This window comes from Rhineura floridana, chromosome 4, assembly GCF_030035675.1.
Source record: "Rhineura floridana isolate rRhiFlo1 chromosome 4, rRhiFlo1.hap2, whole genome shotgun sequence".
Classification (NCBI taxonomy): domain Eukaryota; kingdom Metazoa; phylum Chordata; class Lepidosauria; order Squamata; family Rhineuridae; genus Rhineura; species Rhineura floridana.
In genome coordinates, this window is record NC_084483.1 from 20,324,484 (window position 1) to 20,337,646 (window position 13,163).

Consider the following 13,163-nt stretch of genomic DNA (forward strand, 5'->3'; position numbering starts at 1 on the left):
AGGCCCCAGTGGCTTGGAGCACCTTTTACCAACTTCCGTTGCTTTGTCAGCTGCATCCTTTCCTAGGTAGAGATAGCCTACCTGGCCACAGTGATCCAGGCTGGATTACTGTAATGTGTTATGTGCCTTTGAAAACAGTTTGGAAACTTCAGCTAGTACAGAATTTGGCTACCAGAATTTTGGCTACTTTGCCTAGAGGGAACCATGTTACATGAATTCTAAATGAATTACAGTCAGAGCTTGGAAGTAATTCATTACAAGTAATGAATTACTTGTAATTCATTACTTTTTTGAGGAACGAGTGGGTAATTCCTTTACATTTTGATTGTAATAGAATGAGGAGTAATTTTATTACTTTTGAGGAGTAATTATAATGTTTCTAGCATTACCGTGGGGCATTCCTTGGGGGGAAGCAGGGGAAGTCTTCTGCTCCTCTGATTTGTGGATGAAAATCATGTGCCTCAAACTGGGCTTCTGTGCAGCCTCGCTCTTCCCTCATGCTCTGTGGGTGGGTAGGAGGCGATGAGGGAGGAAGTGGAGAGTGAGACTGGATGGAGTGGAGGAAACAAAAAAATTGGATGGTGGTGGTGAAGAATGGAGTGGAGGGAAAAAGGAGCCGGAGGGCAAGAACATGGATAAAGGAGGAGAAGGAGGCAGCAGCAGAATGGAGATAAAGAACAGGGGAGGTGAAAGATGACAACATGTGTATGTGTGTGTGTATGTGAGTGAATACTGTGTTTGCACTTGGCACACAAAGTGGCCTCCACCACCCTCTCTGGCTACTGTGCTGCATTTGCAGTATTTTAACTTTTTTGCATCTCAGAGGAAAATGTTTGTTTGGATAAGTGTCCCTTAGTTGGCAGCAGGGCAGGGTCCGGGAGGTGGTTAAGTGAGAGAGATTATACTTGCTGGCTGAGTGAGGGGGTTGCAGTTGGTTTGACATGCAAAGATCTGAGTAGTGGCCTCTACCTCCCTCCCCACCTCCCTTACCAGCGGAGAGACCACCATTGCTATCTTATGGATAAAAAGAATTATTCTACTACCTCTGCATGTGTGTGTTTAACTTTTAATGTTGTTTTAGGCTACTTAGATGTGCAGCAGCCAAGGCCAGCACCTTGTAGGCATCTTTTTAAAAAGTAACTGAAATGTAATCATAGTGATTACTTTTGAGAAAAAGTAATCAGTTATTTTCAGAGCAATTGTAATTGTAACAGTAATTGCTACTTTTTTGGTCCATATAATTGTAACTGTAATTTGTTACTTTTTAAAAGTAATCTTCCAAGCTCTGACTACAGTATATTAGCTCTCTATCCGTTTATCTAGCCCAATTCAAGATGTGGTGCTTACCTTTAAAGCTTCAAATGATTTGAGGCCCAGGTATCTGAAAGAATATCTCCTGGACCAACCTGTGCATTAATATCATCAGAGGAGGCCTTTCCCTGCATTCCCTCTTTAAAAGCACATCATATATGCACAAAAGACGAAGCCTTCTCTGTGATGGTCTTAAATGTAGAATGCCCTCCTGAGAGAGATGCACCTTCAGTCAACACTTTTTAGAACCAGGTTAAAACTTTTTCATTTCTTCAGGTATTGTTGTTGTTGTTGTTGTTGTTATTTCATTTCTTACTCCCCCTTCATCATAAGATCCCTGGGCAGGTTACAACAATTTAAAATTCAATATTTTAAAAAAACAGTTTAAAAACAAATTAGAGGCACAGGAATAGGATGGGTCCTGAAAACATGTATCTCAGGTATCAAAGGCCAGGGCAAAGTGGAATTAATTGAGATGATGATACTTTTAGATTATGATATTGGATGGTTTTACTAATCTTATTTTTGTTCTATTGTTGGTTTACATTACATAATAAAGATATATTTATATACTGCCCTAGAATCCAGTTTTGTATAAAGGACACTTCATACACTTCCCCCCCAGATAAATAAATAGTGATAGGAACATGCAGTTTGTCACATCCCAAGCAAATATGTCAGTTTGAAGCCAGAGGGTCATGTGGGATAGGACTGCCTGATTTTCATTGGCATTGATTGGATAGTGCCCATGAGATCACTAGATGAAAAAGACTTTGGATGGGGTAACATGTAGCATTTGCTATGATGAACTCACCTTATTAAGGTGTTCAAAAGTCGTTTTCAGCATCTGCTGATACTCACATACATTTCTGTATCTACAAAGAAGAGAAACAAAAAAGCAAATGTAGATTCACTAATAGACAAAAAACCTTGCGGTTTAAGAATGTACCTATCGCCCACAGCTATTTCTATCAAACTTTAAAAAGCAGGGAAATTGGGCAGCTATAGTGAATGCACCAGGGAAGCAGGAGACCTGAACTCCTCTCTGAGATATTGGACTGCCCTACAAATTGGTCAAAATGCAAACACCATTTGGGTTGGTCTTTCACAGTCCAATCCACTTCCTGTGTAGCTTGGAAGAATTTGGTAACATGTGCCTCTGAGCATATGGTGAGTGGTGGCAACACCTGCCATCTCCAAAGATAGAGAATTATATTTTTGTATGTTTGTTGGTGTTCTTCTTACTTTGCTTCTTTCCTGTGTTACTAATGTCTCTACAGAGAATCTAAACCAGAAAATTCCCCCCCTCCTTATTCATCCTAGAAATCTGTGTCAAATGTATTTTTATTAATTTCAAAGCCTTTTTATTAGTCATTGTCAGGTGATGGTGAAGACAGCCTTTTGTGTTTTATATTGGAGGTTATGTTCTATTTCTATTTTGGATGCATTAACAGTTGGATCTGAAACTGCAATTTGATGTAAAATCAGACTGATTCCAATATGTTGCTACTTCAGCAATGACTCTAGCTGTTGGAAAAAAGAGGATGCATGTTTTCAGCCTGCTATGTTTAAACCATTTTATTTAAGGCAAGGTGTTCATGATCAATTGAAAACATAGAGCACACCTAGCATTTTGCTAGAATATATTTCACTTCCCACTGTTTTATCATGTGCAAATTGAGACACTCCTGAGGTCCACTGGAGACTATTCTGCAGAAGTCAGTGCCATTATTATGTTTGGAGTTTTTTTAGTGTAAATTTTACAAAGTGTTGCTGTACTTCACATATTCACAGAAATAGAAACAAAAGAAAATGATTTACTATAGGAAACATCACTAAAATTGCAAAGTAAATCAGACATATTCAAAGTGACCATCTGAACTATATCAACTGTCTGAATAATGTTGCTTCCTCCCTGCTAAAACAAGATCAGCACAGCACATGTCTTGTTTCTGTTATTTGGGCTGATTGCAGGTGTTGCCACTGCTCACCATATGCTCAGAGGCACATGTTACCAGATTCTTCCAAGCTACACAGGAAGTGGATTGGACTGTGAAAGACCAACCCAAATGGTGTTTGCATTTTGACCAATTTGTAGGGCAGTACAATATCTCAGAGAGGAGTTCAGGTCTCCTGCTCCCCTGGTGCTTTCACTATAGCTGCCCAATTTCCCTGCTTTTTAAAGTTTGATAGAAATAGCTGTGGGCTATAGGCACATTCTTAAACCGCAAGGTTTTTTGCCTATTAGTGAATTTCCCTGCTTTTTAATCCGGGAGATAAGAAATGGGATCCGGTCCTGTGCAAGTTTTCTGAGAATGGATTGATCATTTGCATGCTTATTGAGTGTAATGGGATTTACTCCCCTGCAATCATGCTTAGGATAGGTGAAACTGACCACAGAGGATGGGGAGGGAAGGAGGAGGAAGGGAACGCAGAGGGGAGGAGGGGGATGGGAGCAGGAAGGAGGGGGAGGGGTGGAGAAGGACAGGTTTGATCATTTGCATGTTTATTGAATTCAGTGTGATTTACTCCTGTGCAATCATGCTTAGGATAGGTAAAACTGACCAGGGGGAGGGAGGGAGGGCTGGAGTGGGCAGGGGAGGAAGAAGGAGGAGGAGGAGGGGAGGAGGAAGGGAGAGGAGGAAGGGAGAGGAGAGGGGAAGGAGAGGAAAAGCAGGTCTGATCATTTGCATGCTTATTGAGTTCAATGGGATTTACTCCTATGCAATCATGGTTAGGATAGGAAAAACTGACCATGGGGGAAAAGGGGGGGAAGGAGTATATTGGAGGGGGGCAAAGGAAGGGGGAGAGGAGGGCAGGTTTGATCATTCACATGCTTATAGAGTTCAATGGTATTTACTTCCATGCAATCATGCTTAGGATAGGTAAAACTGACCATGGGGAGGAGGAAGGGGAGGGGGAGGAGGGAGGGGAGGGGGAGGAGGGGATTGGAAGGGGATGGGAATGGGGGGGAGGGGCAAAGGAAGGGGGAGCAAAGGGGCAAGTGGGAGAGGATAGGAGGGAGAAGGGAGGTTGGGTTTGATCATTTGCATACTTCTTGAGTTCAGTGGGATTTATTTCTATGCAATCATATTTGAAAATGGAAATTGACTGCCTTCAAGTCTACCAGACTTATGGTGACCCTTTGAATAGGGTTTTCATGGTAAATGTTATTCAGAGGTGGTTTTACCACTGCCTTCCTCTGAGGCTGAGAGGCAGTGACTGGCCCAAGGTCACCCAGTCAGCTTCATGGCTGTGTGGGGATTGAAACCCTGGTCTCCCAGGTCATAGTCCAACACTGACCCAGGGGAGGGGCGGGGAGGGGCAGGGAGGGGAAGAGGAGGGGGAAGGGAGGATATTGGGTGGGTGGGCACTGGGCAGAGGGGAAGCCCATTTCCTTTCCAAACAGAAAACCTTGGGAAAACCTTGTGAATACCGTGGAAGACAAACAAAATTCAAAGGGACCTTGATTGGCTGGAGCATTGGGCTGAAAACAACAGAATGAAATTCAACCAGGATAAATGCAAAGTTCTGTACTTGGGAAAAAGAAATCAAATGCACAGTTTTAAGATAGGGGATACTTGCAAGAAGGATCTTGGAATTGTCATTGATCACAAGCTGAATATGAGCCAATAGTGTGATGTGCCTGCAAAAAACACAAATGCAATTTTAGGCTGCATTAACAGAAGTATAGTTTCCAAATTGCATAAAGTATTAGTTCCCCTCTATTCAGCACTGGTTAGGCCTCATCTTGAATACTGCATCCACTTCTGGTCTCCACACTTCAAGAAGGATGCAGACAAACTGGAACATTCATTACATTCATTACATGCCACAGGGGGGTTGGAGCAAGTTTAAAGCAGACTTTTTGGGATCTATTTGTGGCACTATCCTGAAGAGCAGGTGTTTAACAAGCAACAATAAGAGTCACATGATGACACACTGAACATTTAACAGACATAAATTTTATAATATTTATTGATAAATCACCTAGTATTTAAAGGAAAGGATTGAATTTAGAAGTTAAAGGCTGTAATTCTATGTTCACTTTCACTTCAGGAGTAAGCCGCAATAAACTCAGCGGAACTTACTTCTGATTAAACATGGTTAGGACTTCACTGTAACTTCAGATTCCTAAGTCTTTCTCCCCATGCCCTTTACTAGATTACTGGTACATTCTCCCACCTTCTCTCAAGATAGCAATTTTCACTTGTCTCAGCCCACAGGGGCCACACAAGTTCTGCTTCAGTCTTAGGGTCCCCCCCTGCAAGTCTTTTCTCTCTTCATTACCTCTCTGTTGTCCTTTCACCTCTTCCTACATTCCCCTCAAAATGATGCTGCAATCCTATCCCAACCCCACTCAGTGGGATTCACTTCTGACCCTGGGAGACCAGGGTTCAAATCCCCACACAGACATGAAGCTCACTGGGTGACCTTGGGCCAGTCACTGCCTCTCAGCCTCAGAGTCAGCTGTGGAGACCTTGTCCAAGTGCCTGGAATCCATGAGTGGATGGATGGGAAGGAACAAGCTGAAGCTGAACCCCGATAAGACCGAGGTGCTGCTTGTGGCAGACAAAGGAAGGTTGGGAGATGTTGACTTGAAGTTCAATGGGGTGAGTTTACCCCTGAAGGACCAGGTCCTCAGCCTTGGGGTTGTACTTGATTCCAGGCTGTCCATGGAGGCTCAGATTTCGGCAGTGAGCCGGGCAGCCTGGTATCAACTACACCTCATACGAAGGCTGCAACCCTACCTTCCTGTTCATCAGCTCCCACTGGTAGTACACGCCCTGGTCACCTCTCATTTGGATTACTGTAATGCGCTCTACGTGGGGTTACCCTTGAAAACGGTCCGGAAACTACAACTTATACAAAATGCGGTGGCTCGACTACTTATGAACAGTCGCCGCCGGGATCACATCACACCAATGTTGTTCGATCTACACTGGCTTCCAGTTGTTTTCTGGGCCCAATTCAAGGTGTTGGTATTAACCTTTAAATCCCTACACAGTGTTAGCCCAGTTTATCTTACGGAGCGCCTTCAACGCCACCAATTATGCCGCCCGACAAGATCAGCCACACAGGGCCTTCTCTCAATCCCATCGACAAAAACAGCTAGATTGGCGGGTACTAGAGAGAGGGCATTCTCAGTGGCGGCCCCCAATCTCTGGAACTCCCTCCCACAAGATCTCCGGCATGCCTCTTCCCTAAATACATTTCGTAAAGCCTTAAAGACCTGGCTCTTTCAACAGGCCTTTGGGATTTCCGGGGAGGGTTAATTACTAAGATTGAAATGCCTCCTACCCTGTTTTAATATTATTGTCTGCTGCTGTATTGTTCTTATACTTTTATATTGTATTATTGTATTTCATCATATTGTATTTTAACTGTTTTGTTCATTGCCTAGAGTGGCCATTGGCCAGATAGGCGACACAGAAATTAAAAATTTATTATGATTATTATAATGGTAAAACCCCTCTGAATACTGCTTACCATGAAAACCCTATTCATAGGGTTGCCATACGTTGGGATCAACTTGAAGGCAGTCCAACACAACAACATGAGCAGACACATAGGCAAACTCCCCTCCTTTTCTTTGCCCCCCCAACTGTTTCTTCTAAGGGGCTGGAATCCTAATCCTTCTTACCTGGGACTAAGTCCCACCGAACTGAATTGGATTTACTTTAGACTAGGTTTGCAGTTAGGATTGTACTATGAATGTAATCAAATTTAATTTTGTAAAAATTAATTGGGTGTTAGAACAAATTAAACCAGAACTGTCACTAGAAGCTAAAATGATGAAACTGAGGTTATCCTACTTTGGACACATAATGAGAAGACATGTTTCACTAAAAAAGACAATAATGCTGGGAAAAACAGAAGGGAGTAGAAAAAGAGGAAGGCCAAACAAGAGATGGATTGATTCCATAAAGGAAGCCACAGACCTGAACTTACAAGATCTGAGCAGGGTGGTTCATGACAGATGCTGTTGGAGGTCACTGACTTGAAGGCACATAACAACAAGCCCCATTGAATAAGTGAGATTTACTTCTGAGTAGACATTTTTAGAATTACAGTGTGAGCCCTCAGAATCTTTCCCCCTTCTCTCTCTCTGCCCTTCTCTCAAAATAGCACTCCACTTACCTGGGAGCAAGCCCCACTGAACTCAGTGTGATTTAATTCTGAGTAGACATTTTCCTCCTTCCCTTCAAAATCATTGCAAGCATACAGAAGCTCTGCTCCACTTACCTGGGAGTAAGCCCCACTGAACTCAATGGGATTTATTTCTGAGTAGACAATTTTCCTCCTTCCTTCCCTGAAGCTCATTGCTAGCACACACATGCTCCGCTCCACTTACCTGGGAGTAAGCCCCACTGAACTCAGTGAGATTTACTTCTGAGTAGACATTTTACCGCCTTCCTTCCCTCAAGCTCACTGCTAGCACACAGAAGCACCGCTCCACTTACCTGGGAGTAAGCCCCACTGCAGTCAATGGGACTTACTTCTGAGTAGACTTTTAAAAAATTGCAGAGTCCTTAAAAGCTCCCCCTCCCCATTTTTTGACTCTTTCCTTCCCTCAAGCTTGATTGAGCGAGTGGGGAAGGCAGGCAGTGAGAAAGAGCATGGGTAGGGGCAGGGAGATTGAGCCAATGGAAAGGGCAGGCTGCAGAAGACAGCGGGGGTGGGAACACACACACACACACACATCACCATCACTCACCTCCATTTTGCTGCTGCTTTCTCCCTCCATCGGCCATTTTCTCTCTCTCTCGTGCTTCCTCACACAGAGCATGAGGGAAGAGCAAGCTCAGCAGAAGGCCAGTGTGAGTCACATGTCTGTTGCCCACCAGTCACAGGAGCAGACTTCCCCTGCTTCCTCCAAGTAACTGGAAGGGGAGGGGGAGTGAAACAAAGAACTGTTTCTACTGTGCATGCGGTATGTTATCACCCACGGTAATGCATTTTTTAATAAATTTATTAAAAATAAACCATGCCGTTTTTTTAAATTTAAACCTACTACAGATGAAGTACTGTGTTTGGGGCAAGCTCAGGGATTTGATTAGGGATACCTTACAGTCATCTCTGAGTTGTAATCAACAACAGCAGATTATGACAATTTCTCAAGAAAAAAGTCCAAACGGCTTCTAGTTTTTTTCTCTCCCATTTTTCACTTTAACCTGTGGATTCTTAGTGGCGGGGTTGTGTATCACCAAGAAAACTTCCAGAGTTGTAGAGCAAGCGATTCTGAATCCAACAGTATAAGACTTGTACGTTTTTGTTTTAAATTGGGACTATACAAAGCACCAGAAAGGGGTGTGGGGGGTATTTTCATTTAACATGGTAGAACGCGAAAAATCCCTACTGACTATAGTATACAGCCACTCTTGTGGCTGTATAATAATGTAAAAGGAAAAGTGCATGTGGCTCAAATTTCTACTTTTTCTTTCCAGGTATACGTTAATGTGTTCTGTATATGTAGCACCACATTAAAAACTATGGCAGAAGCAAATCTAGAAAAACAATTCAAAATTAACACATCCATTTCAATTAATAATTTATTGTATTTTTTCATTTATAACAATAACAGAAATGCAAGTATTGGCATAGAAATGAAAAAAATTAGAACACAATTAGAACAAAACCTTGTTTAAAAAATAGGTATGTCATCTTTTTGTAGTGGTGTTTTTATTATTATTACTATTACTTATTTTTTATTTCATTTGTTAGTTGCTTCATGCCCAATGGTCTCTAGGTGACTTTGGGGCTTTCCACCAGGCTATGTGAGTGGGGATACTGCCAGCAGGCCTTCCCCCCACCTACCTATTTGGTGAGCAGAAAGAGGAGATCTGCACTGATGGATGATGCAACTGCAGATGGTGGGAGGCCATCTCAGCCACCAGAAGCAAGGGGAGGGATGCCTCCACTCAATCCAAACCTCCCACAGCCCAGTGTAAGGGTGCAGAGGATGTTGACTGCAGCCCAAGTTACATTTCCTCTGTTAGTTTGTACACTCTTGGGCCTCTATGGATTAATTGAAAATCCTGTCCTTGTTTTCAGTGAAACAAGTAAGAAAAAAAGCACAAGATAAAAGAAGATAAAAGGAAAAGCAGAGATGAGGACCATGAAATACGAGGGTAATCTTGTGTGTGTCACGAGGCAAGGATTCAGATGATCAGATAACATAACTGGCTAAAGACTAGGGATGGGGGACAAATTGATTCAGTCACATTTCAAGCCAAATCTATCAAATTTGCACTTTCCAAACCAATCTGAGAACTGAAACACAGCCATCCTTTGAAATTTGCACTTATTTGAATTTTGCAGTGTAGTTTGCCAAACAAACAATGTTTACAAAATGCATACGTTAGGGGAAAGTGGGCATAAAAATGAATATAAGAGTAAAAATAGCATACAAAAATGAATTAAACGATGAGAAGATCATGCCTCCCTGGGCTCCTGCTGGGAGGAAGGGCAGGATAAAATCAAATAATAAATAAATAAATAATAGAACATGCTTGTAAAAATGTGTACGTTAGTCAAAACTGCCTACAAAAATGTGTTTATTGGGCAAAATTCGAACTAAAATGCTGGAGAATTTTCCTGAGGATTTTTTTTAAAAAAATGCAAATTGATGCAGAAATATGAAGAGCTGAATTTAAGATTGGAAAAATGAGAAACTGAGAGAAGTGAAATTGCCAGATCTTTCCAGTCCTACTAGGGTTGCCAGGTCCGAAGCATCCCAAAGCCTGAGATTTCAGGGGCGGGCCCTACTGATGTCATGGGGGCAGATCATAGATATCATGGGGGCAGGCCATAGTGATGTCACAGGAGTGGGCCCAAGTGATGTCACAGGGGTGTGCCTGAGTGATGTCATTAAGCATCAACTACAGCTGCTTGGAACATACAATTCAGACAAAAACATTTCTCTGATTAGAAATTAAGAAAGATATCTTAGCTGAAAGATAGAGACTGGGTAGGGAACATTTAGTTTACTCTACTTGATTCTAGCAAGAAGGATTTAAGTGCCCTCAGGACAGCCCAGTCGCCAGAAGGCCATTGTAGAAAGAAAGGAGCCTAGTGTTGTGGAGGTTAGATGGGAGCACTCAAAAGTAAAGATGGATGCCCCTGAAGGCTGCAATTCTAAACACACTAAGGGACTAAGCCCCATAGAACTCAATAGGACTTACTTCTGAGTAGATATAGTTTGGACTGTGCTGTTGGTAAAGCTTGACTAGGGATCCTCTGCAAAGACATCCATATCCAAGCAGGGTTGGCAACCCCCTCCCTGCAATGCCCTACCCCTACCTTTCAAAATGGCTGTTCCAAACTTTATAGATTTGACCCTTCACTTCTGAAAGAGGTCTGAAAAATGAGTAAGAGTAAGATTCTCCACCTTTACTGTCTACCCTAGGGTTGCCAGGTTCAGGGCCTGAGACTGATTCTGTATCTTTAGGAGAAGAAAAAGTCAGCCAAGTGCAGGTGTTCTTGCAACATTGTAATGGGAAAAACCACAAGGTGGAATTCTCCCTTCCCCCTGCACAACTTTTAAAGATACATAAGACCTCTTGGAGGCCGGGCCTGGCAACCAAGAGGTCTTCTGTATCTTTAAAAGTTGTGCAGGGGGAAGGGAGAATTCCACCTTGTGGTTTTTCCCATTACAATAATACCTCGCATTAACGTACTCAATGGGACCAGAGCGAGTACGTAAACAGAAAATGTCCTTAAAGTGAAGCACTACCTTTTAAAACTTTTTTTACCTCTCCTTCATGCGGAGCCTCAAAGGCCCGTGCTAAAGCCTCTGCTGCTGTGCTGCCGCGCCTCCCAGCTGATCGCAATCGCACCTCCCAGCTGATTTGCAGTGGCGCGATCGCGTCTATTTCCACCCCCATGCTCTAAAGCCTCTGCTGCTGCGCTGCGTTTCTGGAGAAATACAGGCATATGGAGCATGTACGTTATAGCGAGGCGATGTTAAGTGAAGTGACGTTAAGTGGGGTATGCCTGTACAATGTTACAAGAATACCTGCACTTGGCTGACTTTCTCTTCTCCTAAGGATACAGGATCAGTCTCAGGCCCTGAACCTGGCAACATTATTTCCCACCCCTCTTCTAGAAAGTCATGGGAAATTTACAGCTTGGCTAGATACAGCTAGCCAATGATGCTTAGAGTGTTGCAGCCAGGCAAACTAACAGAGGAGAGGGCCCACCTTGCCCAGGGTGGCTTCCTCAAATCTGATGTCTATGGCATGTTCCCCTTGTCCATAAGTCAAAGGACAGTGTGGATTGCAAATCTGAATAAATGAAGCCAATCTTTCAATACCTGAGTAAGACCATTTAAAAATGTTATTTAAGTCCTGTCATTGTGATTGCTTTATTGCCCAATCCTATCACTTCCTGTACTGATAATTAGGACCATCTGCACTATACATTCAAAGCAGTATCATACCATTTTGAACAGTAATGGATTCCCACCAAGAATCATGGGAGCTGTAGTTTGGTAAGGATGCTGAGGGTTGCTAGGAGACCCCTCTCCCCTTCACAGAGCTATAATTCTCAGAATGGTTTGCATGCTAAAGGTTCAGGCCTGAGAGATGCTGCCAGTATTGTGGTATATGGACCAATGGTCTGACTTCAGCATAGATCCCTCTGTTTGCCGTATTTCTGTCTCCCCTCCCCTCTACCCAACTCACTTGTTACAAAATGCATCCACCATGCGCTGAGCATCTTTCTCCTCACATTCCAGCTTCGATCTGTTTGTGGCCAGTTTATGAACTCACTAGCGGTTGCGGTCAATCTGAGCAGCAAAAGCTTCTTCTAATTCAGCCAACTTATCCATGCATTGGAAAGTCTCAAGCTGCTTGTGAAAGATGGTATTGCGTTGCTCAAGCACCTGAGCCCAGTTGATGTAGTTGGCAAACCACTTGATGAGCTCTTGCAAAACTGCCAAATTCCCGAGATTCCGGCAGCTCTTCAAAAGCGTCAGATGTTTCATACTTCCCCTTGCGACCTTCACACAGGTAGCTGCTTCAGTACATGGCGGCGTGGGGAGATGTGTGTGAGCCAAACATCCCCTTTGCCTCTCTCTTTCTCTATCCAGCTTGGGTGTGGAATGTTTCTGGGATTGGGAATGGAAAGAGAGAACACTCTCAGCTCACCCACAATACCCTCAATTACTGACCTCCTTCAATAGTTTAAGGCTCTGAACCCCAGCAAGCTGCAGCAGGACTAAATACAATCCAACGGCCCCACCTTCTCCTTCTTGGCTGCTGCTGTTTAAATTCCGTCAGCATTTTTGCTTGCTTTCTCCCTGTCTGTTTCAATTCTTTGTGACCCATTTCAAAGCAATGGGAGAGAGATGCAGAAAACAAAAGCTGTGGACTTTACGGGATGGGTCCAAAGCATTCCATTGCTTCCCCCCCCCCATCTCAGTCAGGGATTTTTACATGAGGATGTCACACTTGGGGTCTTTTTAAGGCTCTAGGACGAGGATTCTTTGTCAGCCCAAAGGCCACATTCCCTCATGGGAAACCTTCCTTGGGGTTACATATCAGTGGTGGCAGAAGCGAGTGGTGGCCAGACACACATCACTCTCCATCTTCCATCCAGACATGCCAGAGGTCTTTTCACAGTTCAACAGTACCTGCCAGCAAGAACAAAATCACTAGAGGAGGGTGCAGACTAGGGTTGGTGAGGAGTATGGCCTCAGACGGGTGTAGCCTGGACAAAATCCCAACAGCCAGAGAGGGACCTGAGGGGCCACATTTAGTTCCTGGGTCTGAGGGTTCCCATCCTTATTCTAGGATATTGGATGCAGTTCCAGTAATTCTAGTGACAGAATGGTCCCTAAAACCTCTAGA

General features: G+C 43.4%; 1 protein-coding gene across 1 annotated transcript in view; it reads right to left on the minus strand.

The window, feature by feature from the left end:
- The window catches only part of BFSP1 (beaded filament structural protein 1), a 55,524-nt gene extending 43,183 nt beyond the window's left edge, over nucleotides 1-12,341 (minus strand). The window contains 3 exon segments of the mRNA XM_061626048.1: nucleotides 2,126-2,186; nucleotides 11,997-12,245; nucleotides 12,247-12,341. Of these exon segments, the coding sequence (XP_061482032.1) occupies nucleotides 2,126-2,186; nucleotides 11,997-12,245; nucleotides 12,247-12,341 (405 nt within the window).
- Nucleotides 12,342-13,163: the final 822 nt, after the last annotated feature.